Below are 26,302 nucleotides of genomic sequence, written 5' to 3'. Positions count from 1 at the left end.
TGCTCTGCTTTGAAAGGGCCGTTTTGTTTCAGTGGCTGCCGCAGCCCGGGCGGGTGTCCCGGACACTGACAGGTGTGAAAGGCCCCGCGGTGGGGGCAGGGTGAGGGAGCCCGGCTAACAGCGCCACACTTTGCATTTCTGCGCATTTAGTTACAAATTATTGGCTCGGGCGCTCTTCCCCCTCATGCAAATGCGGCCTGAGGCTGGATAAAGGGCACATTGTGGCCTTACCTGGGCAGGGCCTGGTGCGGGCGCTTTATTGTCAGGCATAGAAATGACCGACAGTAAATATTACTGGGATTAAGGGCGGTGTAAACACAGTGTTGGAGCATAAAAGGGTTTGTTGTTTTACTACCTTCAGTTCCATTCTATTCCTCGCGTTGTCCTTGGCAGGGGCACTGTATACACCAGACTGTGCTAGGGCTGCGTGCGCCTGAGACCGCCTGTGCACACTGCTTGCACGGGAGGCCCCAGTTGGACAGATTAATAGGGTAAGCCTCGCTTTTGGGGACGTGCATAACCTTTCGGCCACTTGTCTTTTGTCCCGCCCCTCACCAGCCCCCACCGTCTTATCCTGCATACTCAGTGTTTACTCTTTTTCTTTCGGGGTTTATTTGCTCTTTTTTCTGCTCTCTCCTTTGTTGCTCCTTCTTGTTTATGCATCATTCCCTCATTATCAGCCGTAGTTCTCCCTTCCTGTCATTGCTTCTCTCTTCCTTTCACAAGCTCTTGTTTCCACCATTTTGTCTCCTATATTGTTTTATACTATATCTTCCCCAATGTTGTTACCACAAGCCACTTTACCACTCCTTGCCTGAGGCCATCCCATGTTTTAATCTAACTTTCGTCTGTCTTTTCCACTCCTCTCTCTTTACCCCTGTCAAACCCACTACCCGAAATTCACTTTGTTCCTGGCGCCTTGAAGCAATATGTACGTGGCACACAGCGCCTTACAAACACCTATATAAATAATTAAATATACTTCCCTCAATCTGTGCTGAGCGTATTCCATTGTATGTCTGTCTATAGGTGAATGCATCCGAACAGTCTCCAAAAACACCCATTGTTTGACAATAAAGAGGAGCAAAGCACAGGACAAGAACATGATTTGCCTAGGACCACACATTGTGGTTTACGTAGGACAACTCGCCACACTTCTGCATTAGCAGAGCCAGTAGCTCTAGCTAAACACTTATAAGGTCCCAAAGGCGAGACCGATTGGATTGCAAATGCTCCATGGTGCCCCAGCAACTTTGAGTACTCACCAGTTCAGCAGCGAGGAGCCTGCTCCAGAGATGCCAGGTGCTGGGTGCAGGCCTCTCCACCAGCTAGGAATATATAGAGGCCGCCTAGGGGGCTGCGCTGGCCGCCCGCGTGGTGGGAACTCGCAAGGCCCATATCAGGTAGCCTCAGGGCCAACAGGAGCAGCCGGGCCATTCATGGTGCAAGGGAGGGGGGAGGCCGGCACACATACTGCTAGAAACACAATCACACACAAAAGCAGCCACAAATCCAATCGCCATAAAAACCGTCCCATATACATACACAGCCATACGTTCACTTCTCATACATGCTGACACACACACACCACTCACTTGAAATACCGAACTTACTTCCCTACTCTAAACTCTACTGTATCAAAACAGACCGCTTCAGTGAACTTTTCTATTTGACCTGGCGTCCCTGCTGTTGCACTCGCGGGTGCAGGGTGCCACCCCGGGACACATCATAAACCGTGCACAAACACCGTGTGGGGACCAGAGAAGGGTGTGAATGGGATGGGTGTGGTTAGGGAGCTGCTAGCGGACACTGGGGTTTGGAGTGCGATTCAGCCCCTATGATGGGCACAATGGGTCAGTGTGTGGGCTGTTGGACTAGAGGTCACCGGGTCTTACACCGGGTGTAACGTAAGATAATGAAGCCCTGTTTCCTGCGCCTCATTACCAGTCGCTGGCTGGCTCCCTCGAGCTGCCAGCTTGCCTTCCCCTCGGCAGCCTGCAGCCAGTCCCCAAATTGCCAGGCTCTGTAATACCAGAGTACGCCTGTTTAAGTTACAAGCTTTTTTTTTAAACTCTAAATGAAACTCGAGCACGGGCCTGTCTGTCCTCTGCTTATCTAGTGAGTCACTTTCTGGTCAGCCCTCTCAATTTATCTTGCTTGTATTTAATCAGCATTAAGGTATTGCTTGTCCTTAACAGCTTTTTCTAATGGTGTTACTGGACGCTTTTGTCGGTCTGACGTTTCCTTGTTATCATATACTTAACTTTCAAAAGCACAATTGGGCGCAGGCAGCGCATAAGGTACTGCATAGCTCAAAACATATAAGGTCCCAAAGCCGAGACGTTTGCATTTCAAATGCTTGTTAATACTCTAGTGTATTTCTCATGAGAGTTTCACTGTCTGCAAACAGTGTGGTATAGATTAGACTCTCTCCGAAGAGTGAATACTGTTTAAATTACCCACTTCTCTACTCATATCAAATTAATTTCTCAGTGTAGGTTTAGTGACTGTCAGGGGTTTGATACAGATAGAAGCTGTCCACTATAGGGCATTCATTTTGGAACAGACGTTCAGTATTTTTGGGAAACTGACTTTCTCAAAATAGTTGTATAAAGATTGAACACAGTATGCTATGAGGGTTCCCATATACCTGTGGATAACTGTTAATGTGAAACAGTCTACCAGTAAAGTGTATGGTATAGGGTCAATGTTTCACATAACACATGCTTTCTATACCTATCAGAGTTGTATCTGAAATGGCATTAATGATGCCTCATATTCTTATGAGCTATTTTGTACTTACTTTAAAGCCTCTAACGCCATACTAATTTATAGAGCAATATGTGAAAAACAAAGCGTGGATGATGTCATCAGTGATGCCATCAATGATGTCGCTTGAGATGGCACTAGTGATGTCATAAATGATGTCATAGAACATGTCATGAGCAATTTAACATATAAGGTCATAAGCAGTATATGGCGGGGCCCAAATCATTGTGTGAATTTCTGTGATTCTTTACAAAACGTTCTAAACAATAATGTTGTCACTGACCAATTCACCTAATTATAACATTACATTAACCCTTGGTTTCTTTACTGAATGTATACATAATTTACCTTCATGATACTGTGATAATTGATATTCTGGATACAATATTTTGGCAGGACGATATTTAAAACTCAGTACTGTGGCAAATTAACTGATTTTGTGTTTTTTTACTTAACGAAAAAAGGTTTTTCCTCTATTATTCCCCGTCTACATGAAAACATCACACCAATGATTAGTACTGAATTTATAATTTTTTATTTGAAATTAGTTCATCAGCCTACTTTAAGAATCAGTAGACAGAGGCTTTTTTAGTTTTGAAAGTTTATATACTCATATTTGCTCTTGTTAAATTGTATTTAAAAGATGTTGCTTGATCTGGGCAAACAACATCTGGTAGCCGACCAATCTCCCTCTTAAAGCTGCATCTAAATCTTTGAAACTTTGAACCACCAGAGAACTTCAGAAAGCTATTCACACATACATCTGCCTAATGACTATCAGAACTGTCCCCATTAGGGACTATTATCAGTCCTGAAGTACCTTAGGACAGAGGCTAGGTAGACAGCAGCAGACTCATAATTTTCATTCTTTTGGACCATTTTCAATTTCCCAGCTGCATTTGACATTGTTGCCATTCATTGAACAGTGGCCTTTGACTATATCGCCTCATACGTAGGACTCAGCCTCTGACCTTTCTTCATTTGCCTCCTCTCTAGGCATTAATATCCATGCAGTGCCTTTCTTTCCTCTTCATTGTTTAATTTGTATGATTGGTTTCCGATGATCAGCAGGGCTTAATTTGAGCCAGTGGTTTTCAGTGCTCGGCACCAGAACCTAATTGTCAACACCGGCACTTACGACAGTCTGCACTGTTTATCTAAATTAGAGATTAACACAACAATAGTTGCTTATTGTTTCAATTAACTTTGGAAATTATAATATCTGCTGCCGAAGCTATTATTGTAGCTATGGGGTTTGGAAAAGTGTGAAATGTCATACTTGTAGTGTGTGTTGATTAGTAGTTGTTTTGATTCTGTCACTGGCGACACGTATAGGGGCAATGAGTAGTGCAAGCTGCAATTATCTCTTGACGAGGGCCCTGGCACTTATTTTTTTCAAAAATTAAGCACTGGTGATCAGATTCATTTGCATATCATTTCTATGTATTTACGGGTGACGGCATGCAGGTCGCCCACAGTTTTACATATTGGCCTTAAATTCAAAGTTGGTAGAAACAAATTTAGTTGGCCATGCTTAGCCTTTTGGTCCTCAACTGGAAGATTGTGCATTCTATATTTCCTTACAAGTTAATAAGCATTCAATCAAAAGTAGTTAGTGATGTCTCTCAACAGTTTGCCTCTACCTGCTTACTGAATACTCGGTTGAAAATATTTTGCCAAATACGAGCTGGATGTAGGAAGGTATTTTATAAAATTAGTGGGTTTGTAAACACAAAATGCATTTTCCTAATGTACAAAAGTGGGTCTGAGTTTATGCCAGCATAATATTGAATACATTTGCAGATTTCATGTTATGCCTGCTAAGCAATATTTCTGAAATTGTGCCATTATGTCAGCTTCTGTAATTACACAAAATGTAATGCAAGAAGAATGCTAATAATCAGAATGTGAGCAGTTGTTGCTGGTAGCACTTGTGTGTTTGCGCCTATTTAGCATGGAATGCCTCCACGGATCTAGAATAGAATCACGGACACATTTCAGGCCAAAATAGCATGCTAAATGCCGGTTTTGTATTCTGTGCTGTTTTGCAAGTTTTGCCAAATTTACAAAAGCAAATCACGCAAATTTCCCCCACCCCTATACAAAACCCATTTTACTAGTTGGGAAATCATTTTCAAGTCATAAAATGTGTTTTGTGAACCTTGCTGAATTGCAATATGGAAAGGATGTCAAAGGGGAGATCCTTCCCAATTACGATTTGGTATAGTCAATAGTCTGCAACCCAATTCTTGTAAAAGCCACTGAGCAGTTACTGCTTCCTTTTAGGAGAAGGCGGTAACTAATTCACAAAGGAAACAGGACTCCTTTGGGCCCTCTTCCACGTTGGAAGTCATGCTGGCAGCCTCACAGTGAGTTGGCAGTGGTCCAGCGTGTGATGCTGCCTGCTCTCTCTGATGCCTTCCCAAATGGAAATCTTATATTTTTGAGAGCAGCACGGATTCCTTTAAGTAACATGGGCTGCTTTAAAAACAGAAAGTTTCCTGTTTGGGAATGCAAGGGATGGCGGTCCACGCAGCCCACCATCCCTGTGTTTGCAGCCAATCACAGGAGATAACAAATAAAAACCTGCCTTATTACTATTCACTAGGCAGGTTGTTTTGAAACTCCCGTGAATCGTGACATTGGAACCAACCCAACGTTTCTATTTCTATGGCAGGACCGGAGACTATGATTAAGCTTCTCAATCTTTCCTACTCTCAAAATAGCAGCCAAAGAAAAAACAACAAGCACATTAAAACACTGCATATTCCATGAGGCTTTGAACCACACCTCCTATAAACCCACCAGTAGTCTTGTGGTATCATATACAAAATTAAGAGGCACCATCTTCCTGCCTCTCTCTTTGCTGCTCTGCAATCAACGTAAGTGCCTCTATATTTTGTCTAGCTGCTCATGTTTCTTTATATCTGTTTTATGATAGAGGATTGATTTACTGTGAATTTATAATTTGCTTCTAGCACCAGTTTGTTCTTGCACATACCTGTTTTTCCTTCACAGGTTCTGTCTCTCAGAGCTAAACACCGACTCTTTCACTCGGACGGTTTATGGTCCGCGCTCTTCCCCTTGCTCTGTGGTGCATGTTGCGCTAGTCCTCGCTTTGATTAGGTGTCCCTTTGTTGTTTTTTCATTCCCTGTCATTTCATTCTTTCATTCTGTCCCTGACTTTTTGCACAGCCGCAGTACGGAGAGCCCCTTTTGGGCACGCGGTAGCGTGTATAGCCCAATTGGGCTACACCCGGGTGCCTCTGGGAAAGCTGCCGGAGCGTCTTTCTTTAGCCCAGCAGCTTCCCTGTGAACATGCTGGTGTAGTCTCTCCCTGGGCTGAAATAATTAGGGTTGTTATAGTGTACCGTGGGACTGTATTTGTTTCTCCATTGATTTAATATTGATTCCAGGCTATTTCAGAGGTATCCTCTGTGTCTAAGTCCTGGGCAATTTATTTTTCTCGTGAGGTGCATGATCTGTGCATTGTAATACCACCTTATTGCTCTCTTAAAGTCCTGATCCCTGAGCTGGGCAGGGCTGTAAAAATTAGATTTCAGACTCTCTCCTATCCCTCTCCCTGTATTAATATTTTAGTGAGGACCCTTCTCTTCCCTCTTGGGATTTTGGGTGTGAGGTGTGTTCCCTCCTTTGACCATGTATGACTACGAGACATTTGATCAATGCTTTGAAGCATATTGCCCTGATGAAGACTATTATTATGATGAGGGTATGAATGAAACAATTGACAAATCTGTCCAAAGGTCCTTAGATAAAGCCCTCAATTAAGCCCTTCAGCCCATTTCTAAGCATTTGGATGAGCTTGCAGACTGCTCTTGCACTCTTCCCCCACCCAGGAGGACCCCTCACCCCTCTTCTTCTGCCTCCTCTGCTCCATCATGGTCACATATGGATATCATTTCTGAAGTGACTAAGGAAGCCTTACCTGACCATGCATGGAACACACCAGGTCCTTTCACCCCCTCCTGAACCTTCCCCTGCTACCGATACTGATTCTTCCTCACAGAAGACTCATGCTCGCAAACGTTCTAAGGAACGTAAATTTTCCATCTCCCCTTCTTTTGCCACCCCTTTACTTTTCACCCTTTCGAAATTGTACACCCTAGATCCTAAGATTGGACCCCTGCGCATGCATTTGCTGAGTATATGCAGCTGAACCTGTGCAAAGGCTTTGACAGGGAAGTCTATTCCTGTGTAAAATCTGCATGCCTTATGCCTGATTTTCATCTCAAAACTTCTCTCACCCCCCCTCTGAAATTGACACCTCTTTGATCACCTTTCCCAAGAAATACAATAAAGATCCAAAAAGGGCATAGATAGTGCTCTCTGAGCCTGCCAGGATAAGCTCCTTGATGTTTTTGGCCCCTTGTCCAAGATCCTTGAAATGGCCCTCTAGGCGCAGGAGACAGGTGCCCCTATTTATCCTGAAGTACTGGCTGGTTGGATGCAGGAGCGATATGCCTCCTGGGCAACGCTGACTGCGCATTGGCTTTCGAACACCGCAAATCAGTTTTACTGTGAATTGACCAACAATTGGTGGAATTGGCAACTGCTGAACTGGGCCCTCTTTTTGAGGGGCAGTTATTTGGTGATCAGTCCGCGAAGGTCATTGCCAAATATGTCAATACCGTTACCTCCCTTGATAAGGCTCAAACATCTCTAAAATGTGTCTTCAACCCCCTTTGTGGTCGGGCTGAGGAAGCTCAGCCGGCCGCTTCAACCAGTAAGGTCCTCCATGAGGATTCAACTCCAGATACAGGAGTTATGCCCAGCCCAAACGGGCTTCTACCCTACCAGATGCAGAGGATACCAGGGTCGCTTTAACAGAGAAGTCAACAGGGGTTATCGCAACTCCTACAATCAGACTGCAGGTAATGGAATCCTCTCATCCTTCATTTCTTCCTCTGGGGGCAGACTATGGCATTTTTCATACAATAGGGCCAAAATCACTTCGGATTGTTGGGTACTCTATACAGTTTGAGGTTATCGCACAGAACTGTCTCATATCCCCGTTCAGTCCTCCCTCTCTCCTTTTTGCCCAAAAAGCATGTCATTTATAGACTCCGAAAATCTAGAGCATTTCTTAAAACAGGTTATTGAGCCTACATCCCCTCTTCAAACAGGCTTCTGCAGCAATGTATTTTTGGTAAAGAAGAAGGGTGGAGGTCAGAGATTATTACTGAACCACAAACAATTCAACCCTCTCGTGATTTACCAAAATTTCAAGATGAAAGGCATCCATCTTCTAAGAGATCTACTTCAAGAACATGATTGGATGTTTTATGTCGATCGCAAAGATGCCTATCTGCCAGTCCCTATTTGTCCCTCTCAAAGATGGTTTCTTCAGTTCCGCTGGAGAGGTCAGTGGTACGATTACCAGTCTCTCCCGTTCGGTCCCTCGTCAGTTACCTGGGTGATCACCAAACTTCTGAAACCAGTGGTTGTCCGCCTACGGGAGATGGGGGTTCGCATGATCTTTTATCTACACTCGACACATCTTACCTCAGGACCAGCCTCAACGTCTGACGCATTTGTCACGTATAATGTCTCTTCTACAGGATCTGGGGATTGTAATAAATACAAAAAGATCCACAATGACTCCCTCTCAAGAAGTAGAATTCTTGGGGTTTCAGGTGGATTCTGTAAGCTCAATTGTTGCTCCCTCCCCTGAAAGCGAAGTCAATCAAATGAGAATTGAGGTCTACTCTAACCAAACAGATAATGTCTTTGTGATCCCTGGAGCAGACTGTGGGGTTGCTAGTGTTGTTGATTCAAGCAGTGTTCCCCAGTCAGTTACATTACAGGGGTCTTCAGAAACCTGAAGATTTAGTACCTGCAGCAGGATTCAGTTACGATCATCTGGTTCCATTGGCCCCTGGCTGCCATGAAGAGCTTATGTGGTGGCTCCTCCAGGTGGACGCTTGGAATGGCAAGGCCAATTTCAGATAACTTCCCAACATTTTCTTCGAACCAGACACAGTCGCTGGGGCTGGGGAGCGCAATGTGGAGATTTTTCTACCGGCGGTCGCTGGTCATCTGAAGAATTACCACTCCATATCAACTGCCTGGAATTCCTGGCAGGTTTTTTTTACATAAATTCACCCTCACCCATCAAAAACAACTGCTGCATACTCCTGCAGATGGGCAATGTTTCGGCGGTTCGTTACAACAACCACTTGGGGAACAAGATGGCGCTTTCTGGCCAACATTGCCCGAGATTTCTGGCACTTCTGCCTGTCCCAGAAGATAACTGTCCTAGCAGAATTCCTTCCAGGCAAGGACAACCTCATGGCATACTGGAATTCTAGGTTCCTGGTGGACTACAGCGATTGGGAGCTCCATCCTCACATAATTCAGAAGACTGTGTTTTCTCTGAAGCTGTGTCAATTGGACCTTTTTGCTTCCCATTTGAATGCTCAACTGAAACAGTTTTGCATCTGGAGACTGGATCTGATGGCCATGGGACAGATGCCTTCTTACAGATATAGATGGGTCACGTGAATTAAGCGTTCCTGCCCTTTGCCATGATTCCAACCATTGCGGCTCATGTCAGACATCAATCAGGAACCCGTTGTTCTGATTACTCCTCTGTGGAAAACACAGGCTTGGTTTCCGACGCTTCTGAATCTATCAATCTCCCTTCCCATTCTCCTGCCTGTCTTCCTGAAACTGCTCCTGGATCCAGTGGGACCCCCAAACTCTCTGATTCTATAAAAACCAATTGACTCTAATGGTGTGGAAGGAATTGGGACGCATGGCCAGTGTCGAGCTCGAGCCTGATATAAACAAAATTCCACAGGAATGAAGATGAAGTCCCTCAACTTCCAGGAGCTATCACCTGGAGTGTAACCATGAAACACACTCCCAGATAGCTGTTCCCTAAAAGTATGGGGAATAAACCATAGAGTGTCCACCACTCTTCTCTGTGGTGAGATGACAGGAGAGACAGAGCTCTGTAAACAAAAATATATCTTATAGACAAAGACTCATAAACATAGCGAAACTTTTTAAACATTAATGTATGACAAGTTCAGTGCTCCACTTACCCAAAGTATGTCCCCGACCCTCTCAGAAAAACAGCAAAGAAGCCTCCAGGTAGAAGGAGTTTTGATGTGGAAGTTTTCTGCGTAATACCCAGTAAGTTTCTGATGAGGGGACTGGGTGGAACAGGGAACTCTCATTCACTCATTCACACACAAACATAAACTGAAGGTGAACAGGTGGTGGACGGTAAAAATTAATTGAGGGAGCAGCTCAGATAATAGTGATACTCGGATGTGGAAGGTTAAAAGCTAAGGAGGTAGGAGAGGTGCCGTCCGGCTCTGGGAAAAATGGAGCGGAACAGCGACGTACAGGCAATGCAGTGGGAGACGCACCGTCCGGCTCCGGGGAGTACTTGGAGCGGAACAGTGATGTACAGGCAATGCATTAGGAGATGCACCATCCGGCTCCGGGGAGTTCTTGGAATGGAGCGGAGCCGACACGCACTTGGAAGGCGGGGTGTGGTGTGCCGTCCGGCTCCAGAGATAGGGGGAGCGAAGCGGAACGAACACACACTCAGACAAAGGGTTGAGGCGTGCCATCCGGCTCCGATGAAACAAAGGAGCGGAACGAACACACATTCACCAGGAAGGGTAAGACACGCCGTCTGGCTCCGGGGATGGGAAGGAGCGGAACGGACACAAACTCACCAGGTGCAAGAAGACCTCAAACAAGGGTACACTCTGGTTTACAGCGGAAGTGGCGGGTAACTCCTGCAAACAGGGCAATATGCAAGACCAAAACACGGAAACCAGACAGCAATGGGAAGGAGGGTGTGGTCACGTCCAGGGAACAGTAAGCCAAGCACCGGCTTACATAGGAGACTGACTTTTACGTGGTTTAGGGACCATCTCCTAATTACCAATAGTAAGGGACGCATGTCTTTGCACATACATTAAGGTTAGTCTTGCTTGCACCCTGACCCCTAAACTACTGTATATTCCTAACAGCCAGATTGCAGGTTGTTTGTCAGCAGCTGCCGAATTTATGCATCAGGCTTGGGCTCCTTCCACCCGCAAACAATATTGTTATGCATTGAAACAATGGGTGGGTTGGGGACTTTAATGGGAGGTGGATCCTGTGGGATCTGAGTTAAAAGATATTCTGAATTTCCTTTCTCAATGTGCAGAATCTAGATCATGTTACAGGTCAGTAAATGACAGGTCTGCTTTGTCCGCTGGACATAATCTCATTGATGGCAAACTGGTTGGTGTCCATCCAATGGTATGTAAGTTATTAAGAGGTATTAGGGTGGCTCGCCCTCCGAAACATAGATGCATTCAGTTATGGGATGTGATAAATGTTTTGTTATTATTTGAGTCATGGCCTGAAAATACTGATTTAACATTGAAACAACTTTCTGCCAAGCTAACTATGGTTTTATGTTTGATTTCATGCCAATAAATGTTGGGTGTACGGCCTCTGGACCTCACAGGTAAGGTATTTTATCCTGAAGGTGTTTAATTTCTTATTTCAAGAAGGACAAAGACTATGTTTCGGTTCATTGATTATCCTGCATTTCCCCACAATGTGAAGTTATGTGTTGGAAAATGTTTGAAAGTTTAGAAAGAAAAACACTTTGGCACATAAGTCTGATCCTCTAAGTCCTATGTTGTTGGCCATCGAGAAACCTTTCCATCCAGTCCCTGCAGCGACCATGGCCAGTTGAGTTCGTTAGGTCATGTCAGAAGCTAGGATTGATATTTCCATGTATGGTGCTCGTTCTGCTAAAGAAGCTAGGGCATCTCAGGCTTTTGCTTTTGGGCCTTTGTGCTGCTGATTGGTGATCTGATTCTATGTTTAAGATGTTTCTTCTGTTGTGTTGATGAGCTTCAAACGGCAAAATCAGAGACTCCGGTACTGCCATAGATATAAAATTGTCTATCATTTGCAACAAGAATTTTAGATTCTATTAGGGACAAGGAGGAAAAGATTATCCCACCCATTGGGACATGTAAGATATATGAAGTTGCGGGAATTCTGCACATACACAGAACTATGCACAGGAAAATAGGACCTCGATGTATAGGGGCTGAACCTTCCTACTACCTTAGTACCCAAAATCCCAAAACCTGCTAGCTATAGCGTCTCATTTGTTCTCCTACATAATCATGAAGCTACAAATGATTAGACAACCCAGAACACAACACCCCCGACTCTCAAGTATCGCAGTAGCAAGACACACCCTGACAGTAGAACACTGGTTGCACGCAAGTGAAGTAGGCAAAGCGAAAAGTTAGTCCATATCTTACGCTAAGTGTCGCTAATAGCAAGCATTCAAAAAAGTTGTTGCATTCGGTCATGGTACAGTTGCAATTGGCCGGGTCTGTGCATTACCACATGCTGGGCAGCCATTGCGTAACAGGAGCAGAAGAACCAGAATGCCACCTGCCAGTGCTAGGGTTAATGGAAATCCTCCAAAGGCGCTGGATAAAATAGAATGAATAAACGCCGGTATTACTCCAAATATTGTCTGAAAAGAAGTCACAAGCCCAGATCCCACAAGTTTAAAAAAATGAGCAAGGCCTTCTGTGTCAGACGCATTAAATATTTGACGTATCAGTTACCCAAAATGCAGTGGGAAGTTTTGTTCAAAAGTGACTGAATCTCACTAGATGTTCTAGCCACCTGCTATTCGAAGGTCTCTCGTGCCAAAGTGAGAGGCACTTCTTTTTGAAACAATAGCACTTTGAGTCTGCTTAATTTGTTGAAATCTGTTTTCAAAGTCAGAATGGAATGCCAAATGGAACTATCTACATTCCCATGTGTGGCGGAAAAAGCACATTGCTACAACAAGTAACACGTTGTGAAACCGTTACTATATATGGAATTCCTGCCCGTAATCCACAGCAGTCGTGCTTATTCAAAATAGGAGAACTGCCATTTGCAAGCCATGTATAAGCGGGAATTATTGCTGGGACGGGAGTTCCCTCCAAAAAACATGCAAGATTAGATACGGACACATTACAAGTGCCATGCAACTTAAAGTGTTAACAACTAAGGATTGTCCTACTGTGGAATTGCAGTCCGTCCCTGTTAGGGAAACTTCCTTATCCTCACGTTGACATCTGTAGGTGAAAGGTAGGGACCATAATTCATAGAAAACCATACTACCCAGTGGTTCAAAGAGGCCAATTGGGAAATGTTTCATGCAAGATTTAAACTGAAACAGCGAACATAGGAGAGAGATAACCCCATGAATTAACCATACAGCTGAAACTGTCTCCGCCACAGAAAATGGCAAGTGTTCTAATTGTTCAATGGTGTAACAATGTGTAACAATGAGTATGTAGTGTCTTTCATGAATATAAATCTCTGTTGATCATGTTAGATTAAATGGTAAGAACAAAGTAGACGAGTTCAAATATTTCCCATGGTACTTTTCCCATTTTTAGAGTTTGTAATGTCCATGCAAATTGCATTACAGATTGTTATTGGTTTTGACCATGATATAATACAGCTACATCGCTTTGAACAATATCAATAACATATGAAACAATATTATCCAAGGTATAAATGCGTGAAGACAGTGTATTCATGCTATTGCCGACTACTGCAAGGACTTTTTCTAAATTTGTTTTGTAAATTTCGCACTGACGGAGTGCTGCATCAATCTGGGAAAGTTTCCATACATCATTAAAAGCTGTATATATGAACCTCTTTGTTCTAGCAATTCTAGGACCTGAGATAAAATCAGCAAAATTAATTTCGCTCGACAAAGGGGACAAGTGTTGTTTTACTGACAACAGTGTGGAGTGTTCCAACCACTATTGGCACAGTTTTCCCACCGAATATGTGGTAAATGAATGTGAATGTGGGTAACGAGAATCTGGTCTAGTATGTGTGAAACCAGGCATTAGATTATAAAAAAGCAGTTGACATGCATTTGAATTGGTTTGCCACCACAACCATTCTGACAGGTTAGCATCAGAAACAGGGCTTGCAATCGATGGTATAATTTGTGTGTTCACGCCAATTATCATACTCCACCAATGACGGAATGGATGGAATATTCAGATTCCTGGCTGTAACCAAGCCAAAGCAAGTAGTGTGTTGCACTGTGTCATTTAACAATATCTGAGGGGGAATTAAGCACGCACGATGCATAGCTTAAGCTCCCTGAACCTGCCAAGCCTTAGTACCCTAAAGTGACTTCAAATCAATGGCATATTTCAAGTTATCATAACCCCGTAAGGCCAATTCAGTCCTAAATGAACTTGAATATATTAATTTCGTATGTGTAAGAATAAATTTAGAGTGAGATGGCAATGCCAATTTAAAGATTCTGGATTGGAGGTGTTATAATCGGTGAAATAGGGGAACTTATTCCTAAGTGTTTTAGAACTACCCTGTGAGGGAGTTGGACAATGTTCCCACTGTGTGTAATTAAAAACAGGTCATAATTGTTTGTCTTGTGTAAGAAATGATGGCCATAATGTTGTTTAAATTAATTAAATAAATTCTCGGCATCAAAGGCAGCATAATACTTGAAATCAGAAAACAATGAATGTACTGCTTGTACATCCCAATCATTGGAATGTATGTCCTGTGTCACCACATCTCCTAATGAAATGCGAAACACATATGGTTGTCTTGTTGAGGACTTCTATCGAGCTGTGAATTTTGAATGCAACTTTATTGCAAATGATGTCATCTGCAACTGGGAAAGCCAATATGTTTACTAGGGCTTGATCACGTATCATTGTATGTGACATGTATGGGAGCCAGAATTCCATCGACCAACTTCACAGCAGAGCGTTCTGGCAAATAATTATCATTGATGAGCAAGAAAAATACTATTACAAATCCAATTGACATGAAGAGGAAAATCAGGATAAGTACCAACCGTATGTACGTCCAGGGCGGGACCAGGTAATTCTTTTTGACCCAAGAGATGAAAATATTGTTTTTGTCGGTGAAAGTGCCAGAGTAGAGGGCAACGAGGAAGAGTCATAAGAGAAGCTCGTACAGTCCCCAAAGTAACGGCTCGCTCCCACAGTAATTAACAGTGGTATTGCAGCAGGAGCTTGATGTTGTCGGGGATTGTCCGGCTCCTCAATATGGGACTCATCCGCAGGATAAGCATTCTCGACATCTGCGTTGGAATAGGGTGGAGGCAGGACAGGCAAAAGGTCAATAGTACTTTCAATCTCACCATCACTGGCATGGGCATTAGTCGAAGAGGCTGAATGCACCGGGTTCAAAGACATAGCATTGCAAGAAACTGCAGGAGTTACACTATTCAGAATCGACCCGACAGTGTACTTTGACATTATCAACTGAAATGCATCTGTTTTCCTTGCAACCAGGCAAAGGTGGTAGTATCACTGTATGAGTACCCTTCAATCCAAGTACTGGGACTAGTGCACGATAAGAGGGACCACATTCTTTTTTGTTCTCCACCTTTTCTCGTACCAGATCTCCAATCTTAGGGAGCCAGCCGGTGACCAGAATCAGCTTTGCTGTGTCATTGGAAGAGGGCAAATGTTCAGTTGCGTAGCTGTTGTGGGTCTTTTGTAGGTCCTGTAACATAGTAGAATGGTTATCTACATCAAAGGTTGTGGCAGCCACCACAACATCTAGACCATCAAGGTCTGGCACAAAAATGTTATTGCCAAAGAGAATTTTGTATGGGGTCCGACCACTGAGAAATCTTCTAGGGAGATTATTGAGTGAATGTTGAACTCCATACAAATGGGTCAGCCATTTCCTGCCAGTACCTAAGACCCTAGCTGTCAAAGATTGCTTTAAGTCACGGTTCATTCGCTCCACAATAGAATTTCCCTCAGGCCTGTATGGAGATGAAAACTGCACCAGCACCCCCATCGACTTCATTGCGTCCTTGTATGCCTTAGAGGTGAACGCTGGACCTTTGTCAGAATGGAAGGTGCCACAGGTAAACTTCTCAACAAAGACACGCAAATCTCTAATGACATTTCGCGCGTCAGTGCTGCGTTGTGGCCAAACCCATAGGAATCTAGTGCATGAATCAACTACCACAAAAATATATTTATATGCAGTATCAGAAGTCAATGGACCACAGTGATCAAGATACACACAGCCAAACGGCTGATTGGAAATACATAGGTGTGTTTGTGATGGTCGTGAAACTATTGATGGTTTGATTTGCTGACAAACGTCAGAAGAAAGCACATAATTATGGGTATGTTTATTATAAGCCACGCCATCAGTAACATTGTAAAATAGAGAGAGTCGCAAACATTCCGGCATGTGCAGAGGCCATGCCTTCTATGCCATGCTATGATCAAAGCAATTCTGCGGTCCATGTTGGGAATCAGCCGGTCCCCAACTGACAGAATTGTAGTATAAGGAACTTGTTCGGAAGATATATTATAAGAATACTTTGAAGGCAAGCCCTGTGGATAAGCAGTTCCATCCCTCGTCGCAGCTATATCTGCCAAAATATCATTATTTATCTTAGTCATGGATCTAGTAACTGCTGCAACGGAACACGTGGCTACTGCAGATTTGGCTGCCTCGTCAGCATGTGCTCCCAAACGCTGATGGCCAAGAATATGTATATATTTATAGCACACAAAAAGATTTTGACAAGGGGGGGGGGTCCAAGGGAATGAATATTTAAAGACCTGCAAGAAGTTATTCCCCAATAAACATTCACTATAAACACAATGAACTTCTCGGGTCTAAACAAGCTTAAAGCAATGGCACAAAGACAAAGATGAGAAGTAGATCTGTGTCTCATTAACAAAAAACCTAATAGGGGAGCAATCCCTTTTTAGGACGAATGCCCTCACTCACCAGAGGTGACATGCTTCATCATTTGGGCTTTCTCCTCCCAGTGGGAAAACCTAGTCCCACTGAGGGCTACAACCACCCCACTGAGAGGTGGGAGCTCAGGGATGTTTTTAATTATGCGTGAAATCAGGATACTAAAATCCCAAAGAAGAGCAATATAGTGATGTGAGGGTGCAGCGCAAAAAAGTGAGTGAATAAAGTGTGTGAAGCTAAAACTACCTAGTGCAGATGAAAATACATTTTATTAGCTCATCTGTACTGGCAGAAATAAAAAGCAGTTCAAAGCATAATCTATTGAAAAGCTGCTTGATTGAAAAAAGGTCGACATGTTTCAGCCATTAACCATCTTACAAGTATGCCTGGCTTTCTTCAAGACCAAAAAGAACAAAGCTGCTGCAGTGAAGTGTAAAATAATAAGAATAATTTTTAGATACAAAACCAGTAATCCAAATGTAGATTCAGTATCATTGGAACTTGTCTAGAGAAAAGAGACACAGAAAGGCATAATCATTCTAACTTCTAAAATCGTACCAAATAATTACTATATTGTATGAGGATAATTCTCTTATAGATGCCTCAGACAAAAAATATTTAAGTCCTTTGAGATACTTAAAGATATATTCACTCACCCAATTTGAAGGACAAGTGAGCCCACCTCAACCTGGTTACAACTCAGGGAAGGGAGCCCCGCTCTGAAAAATCAAGAACATGTATAACCTGTGAGTGGCAGATGTTCTTTAAGCTCTGCCACTCGAACCCAAAGCGTTTTACGCTTTATTGCGCTGCCTTTAGAGTCTTGGTATTCATTTTGAGACCAAAAGAATAAGTTGCCATTAAAAGACTGAACACAGTAGCAAGAATCGCAAACAATCAGAGTATTCACATTAGGACCAGCAAACTCGAAAGCTAGAACAAGAGCACGCAGCTCCACCAATTACACTGTACAGTCCCCAAGTGTCTGAGTATGCACTATGGAAGATTTAAATTCTCCATTTACAATTGAACCAGTCACAATAGCGCAAGCCACTGAATAAGCGTGTTTGGACCTGATGGCTGGTTGAGCCGAGCCATTGGTATAAATAATACACTTGTACTCGTCCAAAGGAAGCAATGACAACGGAAGAGGATGAACATGTTCATACTGTAAAAACTCCTATTTCTTAAGAGTAGGATCAACGATAGACGTGACAGTAGCCGATGTCAAAGAAGTAGCCCATTGTATCCAACAGGGATTTAAAGCCTTATAGTTTGGTACACTTGCCTTAGTCACTGCTTCTAAAGCAGAGATAGGCAAAACCATGAGAATGCGTTTTGTCTGCGCCTGTGAACGTTCTTTTAGAATCTCCATTTGGACCACAGTCAAAATCTTTTCTACATTCGAAAACCACATTTCAGCAGCTGTGTACAAATGTGATTTGTATGCAATAGGCACTGTGTCTCCCTTGTTGAACGTCAAGTAAGTGAAACCCACAGTCCCCGGTACAATACGTATGACCAGATTAGTGAAATTATCACACGTCAACAAGTAGTTAGTCACAAGCAGATCTGACTGCAAAGATTGCAGAATGTTAAGGAAGCCAGCTGGTAGAAGAATATGTTGGTTGTATCAACGCATAAAGCTGTTTGATATGCTGGGCATGATCAGGGATGTAAGTCCTCCCGAAATTCAAAAATCCCAGCAAAGACTGAAGCTTCTTCAGTGTACATGGAGGTTGCAATTGTGCACATTTCTCTAGAAAGTGGGGAGCTAACCCCCTACCTTCATTATTGAGCTCAAAGCCCAAAAAGAGCACCACAAAATGAGCGATGCGTGATTTTGCAAAATTGAATTTGTATCCATAGTCGGCAAATTATAGAATAATGCGGTCAACTCGGACAAGATGCGGTATCAGTTCATCGTCCATCAGAAAAATATCATCCACGGTCGAGAACCCATTCTGGATCTACGCTGTGCAACCAAGACACAACAGGTGCAGCAAAAGCCCCGAGGCTATTCTTATACCCCATAGGCAAGCGTGTACATTTTTTCTGTTTTTCCGACAGTAGTAAATGCTGTCAAGTCACGGCTCTCAGGAGCCAAGTTATAACTGTAGAAACCATTGGATATATCCAGAGTCATTTCGTATTTTTTATGAATAAGGGTATTCAGTGGTGCAGAGCTGAGTGTGTTCTGTACCGCAAATGTACGACAATGGTTATTCAAATTGCAATGCAACATGTAATGTCCGGTTTCAATACCGTAAAAAGAGGATTATTCATCGGTGATACACAGGATTCAATTACTCCCTAATATTCCAACTGCGTCTGAATGTCACAAACGGGAGCCTTAGCCTCTCGTCTGATTGGATATTGCGGTTGTGACTGTGGCATTGACCGTAATGGTATCTCAAGAGCCGATGAATCTTTATCCCAACCTACCTGGTTACAGTACACCGCTGGGGCAAGGGCCAATGCTCACTCTGAAGCGTGAACCTGTTTAGCTTCCTCAGGGACGTAACATGAAAAACTCAGAAGTATCACGTTCTCCCCTCGAGAAGCGGCCAGAACAAATGGTGGAGGTCAATCCGCCTCTGCCAACAAAATGTTGTATGAGGAGGTTAGAATTTCCAGAAAAACATTGTAATGGTACGCTGAATATCACCTTCAATTTGCAAGACAATTTCATAAAGTCGATCTGGAGGTGCAACTCGAGTATCTGCTGTTTTTACTGTAATAAATGTATCAGTTGCTGTCGCCTCCAGACAGGGAAGTAGTGCCTCCAGCACTATGGTAACCTACTCCCCTCTGTCGAGCAGAGTCACTGCCCATGTTCAGTCTAGGAGTAGCGTTCTCACCGTCTGAGGCATATGTCGCAGTCAAAGCGACAACTTTCTTCTTTTGATATGGGGGTCGAAAACGAGGCGGTCCCTCCAGTTTGGCTTTTATATCAAACTGTAGAGGTTGATACCGTCCCTGTTGCGGGGTCAGACCTTTGCCGCGATCCTGGCATTCCCCTCCACTGACTTGAGAGTCTGATGTGGCCTGTAAAGAAGAGGAGAGCGCTGATCTGGGACTTGAAATCTATCAGGAGTCTTAATTTTCGCGTGGTCGCACAAATCATAAGTACGCTCGAAAGAATCAGGTGCCGGTGAATCAGCATGCAAACCTTGCTTCTGTTGTTACTGCCCTTGTTTCAGATTTCTCCACTTCTTTTTAGGAAAGAACTGGTGCTCATCCTTATCAGTCTGGACTTTTTGTTGAGTTTGAGTAAAAGGTTTTATTCCCAGACTATTGCGCCCTAATGTTTTATAAGCTTTAGCAATAATTTTCGGCAATTCGGGCTGTTTATCTGCATCAGCAACAGCCTCCAAGCGCTGTGCCACTTGTAAGCTTACAGCTTCACCCTTCACATTAGCAAGGATCATATCGCAAACTATATTGAACACCCCCACAAGTCTCGTTCCGAACTCTAGGGCAGCTTTGGCCCCATGTTCATCCTGAACTCGTTTTATAACGAAAGGGAGAACGGTAATTGAGGGAGTGCCTAAGCACATTGAATATACTGCCGCAAACACTCTATCCCAAGTGTTACAATCAGCCAACTCGGGAACAAGGCCTTTAGGTAAACTCATTGTCAGAATGCTGTGCTTCTCCACAGGTGTGGTATTTGGAAAAAACAGCTAAAAGTTGCCCAAACTTTTCAGCAAGCCAATAAGGAAGCTCGTCCTTATTTTGCGGACGTTTGCCCATCACTGAATTAATCATGATAGGACTGATAACTACACCACCAGGCCCCGGTGGTTATGCAGCAACTCCAGGTGGTTCCACCTGCATGTTGCATGACATGAACTATATAAAAGCTCTTTGTACACGTATCAACGAAGTATGCAATACACGTAGCTCTGCGACTTTAGCATTAAGATAATTTGGGTGTGGGGTATACCCAGCCAAAACAGGCCACGTGGCCCCATCAATCAATAAGGGGCCTAAACTGACTGCTGTCATAGGGTTGTTAATGGAACTTCAAGAGATCGATAAGGTCGATAATCATGCTGTATCGCAGTGGCAGTATACTCGTGAAAGAAGTTATCCGTGCCATCCGCCGCCGGGAAGGTTACCCAAAAATGAATCACCTCGAAGCGGTGTGGTGCATCCGCCTCAACAACAAAAATAATATCAGCACCACCATTAGGGACTACATATTGAGCCAAATAAGCGGTGACTGGAGCACGGTTCGGAGGTACTATGGCAACTGCTATAATGGAAGAAAATATTAAACAACCTGGGTTAGAAAAAGAGAAGACCTTTTAGAATTCAAGCTTGAACAACCTATAACTTTATAATATAGGAAACTACACCTTCACAAATGTCACTGGAAACAGATGTTAGGGGAATGTGGACCCAGGAGTCTTGCATATAAGTATCAGACCAAACGTTGGCGGTGCCATGTGCGGGGTTTCTGCACATACACAGAACTATGCACAGGAAAACAGCACCTTGGTGTATAGTGGCTGAACCCTCCTACCACCTTAGTACCCAAAATCCCCAAACTGACTAGCTATAGAGTCACATCCGTTCTCCCACATAATCATGAAGCTACAATTGATTAGACAACCCAGAACACAACACTACTGACTCTCTCAGGAATCGCGGTAGCAAGACACACACTTTCGCTCACTCATTCGCACTTCTCCACAATAAGAATTGACAGAGTCACTGTTATAATTCAAACGGTTATTTTAACTATCGTGCTCTATAATGCAGTATACGAGCCACTACCAGCAGCATAACGCATAAACCTAAAACAGTTAGCATTGTTGCAAATATAAAGTGGGATTTCATCATATACAGACAGTGGCTAAAGGACAATAAGGTCTAATCACCCTCCCCTTGATAAGATGTTTATTACAGAAAGGAAGATCTCTGGGCTTTGTCAGCAGACCCATACCTTAGTGTCTAGATGGAAGTTTAACATCATAGGAACAGCATAGCTCTTCTCCCTGGAAAGGTCCTTCTCCAAGTATGTTTTAGAACAACATGCATCTCCATAATATCAAAGTATGGGTTTTCAGCAGTGCAACAGTGTTAGCATGCTTTGTCTAGGTGCTAGGGACTGACCAGAACAGAATAACTAGGGGCATTGTTTATCGACCGTGCACATCATGTTCAGACTAAACTCCAGGAACAGGCAGACAAACGCAGAAAGCAGACAGTTCTCATGTGAAAGGCACAAACAGAGTCTTGCAAAATAAAGTCATGTAGTAACGCGCACAAATGCAGCATCATGGCAGCAAAGCTCATGCTAACTTAGGAATGTGGACATTGACCCTAACGGCCATATACCAATGACGTCATTGTTATCAAAGTATCTCTGATGTTTACACTATTTCTTTTGTACCACCCTTATGATTAGACTTATGTCGAGATGAGATTCATGTAATTCTTTCTTTTCAGGTTCAGATCCGAAACAAAATTGAAGCCCATGGGCATGGCTGGTTCCAGTGGTCTATGTTCTCGACTGGTATCTGTGTTTGGATTTTTATTCATTGGGATGTGGCAGTCTGGACTGCAGAAACTCTCCATTGAGAGTCTTTGGAATTATTTTTAGTTCATTGAATGGATATTGTTATTATTTGTTGGACGACATGTTTGCAAAGAAAGAGGAAGGAAAATGGTGCCTCTCTCTTTTGTACAGGATACCAAGAGACTATTGTTGGGTGTATAGGAGGTATGGTTCAAAGCCACACGGGATATGTAGTGTTTTAATGTGTTTACTGTTTTTTCATTGGCTGCTATTTTGGAAGTAGTAAAGATTGAGAAGCATAATTTTCACCTCTGTGTCCTTAATAGAATCTAAAATTTTTGCCGTAAATGCTAGAAAATGTTCTATTGTTAACAACCATTTATTTTGCCCCTTTCTAAAGTGTCACATTTAACAAAGGATTTTGATACTTACGACATCCAGCTGGGGCTCTCCAGTCATAAATTGTAACCCCTCCCTTCCTGCAGGTGACTGCGTAGACATTGAGGGCTTGACACAAGAACTGCTTGGCTCCTCCATTGATGCAGACATCATAGACACAGTTATCAAAGAAGTTGTCCTGGTTGAACTTGCCATGGCACTCGCGGAAGGCACCATTCATGGTCTTTTTGATGATACCACAGAATTGCTCGCTTCCATATAGTGTCCTCTTGCTGTCATCGCAGGTGGGGCATATCCCTTTACACTCATGGAAACAGAAGGGGTCTTGGTCTGGGACCTGCCAGCTCTTGGCCCAGTCTACAATGGATGTCACTGTGGTGCCACCAGAAGTCTGCATTTCATCCCCGACGTTCAGGTTGAAGTTTCCACAAAGGCCACAAGTGGCTCCATAGTAGCTGCTTGGAATAGTTATTATTAAATGCCATTTCCACTCATAGGAGACCTGGAGCCCAAAATCCGTCTGCAGAAGGGCCACAGCCCCACTTGGTATGACTTGTATCTGCCCATTGTTCAATGTAACAGGCAGATTGGTGATCCTGTCATTTATCTAAAGACAGAAGAAAAAATGAGGAACTATGTAAGCACTCCACAGGTTCAACACACCTCTATACACCAAGCATAGATTTTAAGACATGAATATGTGACATCAAAAAACTGTTTAGTGACATCTTCAACCAATACCGTCTCAAAGTGTAATCACCAAGGAATACTTCGTCAGAGTGTAACCACCACAATAAAGGACAATGCAAATAGAGTCCCCATTCCAACCTGCAGAGCTTGCAAAACCTTTGCTGTCCCATCCCTCGCTGTTAGCGGTACCCAGCACCTCCACCTCCCAAGTGTAAAACCCCAGCCTTAATCCCATGCTACCTTCCCTTCCCTCCTAATCTTCACCACTTGCTTTAAAACCCAATATGTACAGCTCCCTTATTAAGTTTGTAGCTATCATTTTGCTAATGCACACATACACATACATAGGGGCTCATCTCTCAAAAGGGGAACATGAAAGGGGTGCCGGCTATGTGGCAGTTGACCCCGATGCTGTTCGCGTGTAATATGCATCCCACTGGCATACAGAACAGCGCATCTACGATCTTTGTTTTAATAGCGTGTATGCATACGGGATACAGCTCATGTTATTGTGTTATGCAAATGACACAATGGTATATTTGAGTGTCCCACAACAGTCAGTATCAATTCTGTCTTGAGATGACTTGCATTGGTGATGCATCACGACTGAAGTAAATAGAAATAAATTGCTATTATACCCTTTGTGGAGCTTGAGAGAGGCTGCCCCTCAGCCTCTTCCAAAGGTGAACATTAGGCCTGTGCAGTAAATTCCACTCCGCAGATGGCGTTCACAGAGTTTTTTGCTACACCGCGCTCCTCATGGACCACGGAGTTCAGCAAATACTCCACCTACGCTGCGTAGCAGAGTTTACCACCAGCGGCGCTTTGTGCCATGTCATGTCTCACCTAGAGGAAAGCAATTAAATAAAAACATATACAATTATACATTTGTACCTTAATCCCTTCCATACATGCCACTGTGTACCGTTCGCACCCTTTGAGACATTCTCGACCCCTGCTCGCTGTCTCTCCGGCAGTACTCGGTGCTGCCTCAGAGAGGGCGGTTTCTCTGGCTCACCCACCAGATTCATCCTAACTGAATTATTCAGAATTACATCACGGCTTGGGGACACACATGACACGCCTCTGATGCAGCACAGCCCGGGAGGCCTCCTCGGTGGAAGTCTCATCATCAACTCCGCTCTAATTTGCTCTCCAGTTGCCTTGAACTGTGTGCAACCTCTTCAGGACAGCCAGTGTCAGGAGCCCGTCAGTGGACGGAAGGTTGGACCTGCAATTCTGCAGTAGGTGAGTTCCTGCAGAGTACAAAAGTTCTGATTCTGCACCCGGATGCCATTGGCTGTGAGAGACCCGTCCCTCACCTTCCCTGTGAAATTTATTTTTCACCGTTGGCCCACTTGTCCTTAGCATGGAGGCACAGTGTATGCATTTTATTTATAAAGCTACTGTGATCAGGCAACATTGTCCTCTTAACTTCGTTGGGTGGGCAACATTTTGCGGAGTCTACCGGATTTTTTATGTGACCCCACCAGAATTCCGCATAGTACAGCTGCACAAACTAAACTCACCCCTAGTAAACATCAGATGGAAGTCCGGACAATTCAGATATTTGAGCCTCCAGGTGATGGTTGATCCTATCGCAGGATCAGACTTGAATATGGGGCGGGTGAGGTTTGGATAAGTAGGCTCTGTGGCCTTTAGGAAGACCTTTCCACTGTCCATACTTGAACATAGAGCACTGGCGAGACAAAGGGGGGTCTGGAACTACCTGGCTCAATTACAACATGCAACACACTGATTTGACCTGAATGGTATCTGGGAGAAGGCATTATTTGAGGAAACACACCCAACATTAGATCTAATGGGTGGGACAGACATGCCCATATCAAGCAGCCACAAAATGGGAAACAATAATTACAGTGGATTTGAGATGACCCCGTATGACCCAAATATTTAATTCTGGGCCTTAAAACCATTGAGAATTTGACAGAGGATCTAGCAGATTGTGCTTAAATGTTAACAAAACTGACACATCTACCAAAATATAGACTGCCTTGAATCTTGAATTAGAGCACTGTACTGGGGTTAAGATGCATGGCATGGGAGCTGATGATTGTGACAGACATACTCATAATGCAAAAGGGATACTGATGGAGCGGGTAGTACAACATTTTGTATACCCCCCCTATTCTGCATGTTTATACTAATTAGGATAATCTATTAATGCGCTTGCATGACATTTAATCAACTTTACTAATGTACGGAAAACACGTGGGATTTGCTATTTGCATGGCTAAATAATTTGTAATTAACATATGTACGTATACTAACAGTAGAAAATAGAATATTGCATGATATATGTTGCTTTTGTGACGTTTTCGTAATGTTGCACCAGATGACATCAATGGGTGAATATGAACGCTTTAAATGTTGCTATACGCTAGATAATTACAAGCACATAGGGGAATTAGTAAGGGTATAACATTTTATTCATTATTTCTATGTATTAATTACTCTTTTGTGTTTGTTTCGCTTAAGTTGTCCTTTGGACCTAAAGTAAAGATGGCCGCCGACGTAACCCGACGTGATGGCCACCATTCCACGAGGTTTTGGGCGAAGTGCGCCTGCGCTACAACATGTTCCTATGGCCTCGACATGACCCTTCTCTCACTGTACCCAGGCAAGGCCACGGTGGGAAGCCCGCCAAGTACTCTAACCAAGGACAGACACAAGGAACCGGAAAGATCATGTACAGTGACATAACCTCCTGAACTGTGTGAAACCTCACTGGACGATCCCAACCGACCAATGGGATAAGCCCAAATTTTGCAAAATGTAACATCTTGACTTTACTTTTATTATAAAAATGACGGTAGACTAGAGAGGACTTCTCTAATATATCTCTTTCCTTTTTGCTGACGGAGACGACGGTGACGCTACGTGATTGCTGCGTTCCTGAATCTTTGATAGACTGAATGCTGCCCATTTCTTTGACAAACTAAGAACTTAATAAAAACCTATGGGCACTGATAGAAGCTTGCACGTCTCTGGTCCTTGTCCGTTCTTGGGACTGTAGCGTGCTGCAAGAAGAACTCCCGAATTCTGACTGATTGACGACTAAATTTGATGACTTAGGGG

General features: G+C 43.6%; 1 protein-coding gene across 1 annotated transcript in view; it reads right to left on the bottom strand.

Annotated features, from left to right (window-relative positions):
* LOC146809146 (IgGFc-binding protein-like) overlaps positions 1-26,302 on the bottom strand; it is a 790,095-nt gene that overhangs the window by 330,697 nt on the left and 433,096 nt on the right. Inside the window, exon 12 of the mRNA XM_085614833.1 lies at positions 22,547-23,120. Within this exon, the coding sequence (XP_085470959.1) occupies positions 22,547-23,120 (574 nt within the window). The remainder of the gene's footprint in view (positions 1-22,546; positions 23,121-26,302) is intronic.

The sequence above is a fragment of the Triturus cristatus genome, chromosome 7 (genome assembly GCF_964204655.1).
Source record: "Triturus cristatus chromosome 7, aTriCri1.1, whole genome shotgun sequence".
In the NCBI taxonomy this organism is placed as follows: domain Eukaryota; kingdom Metazoa; phylum Chordata; class Amphibia; order Caudata; family Salamandridae; genus Triturus; species Triturus cristatus.
The sequence above is the reverse complement of the archived record's forward strand: the minus strand, read 5'-3'. Positions and strand labels throughout refer to the sequence as shown.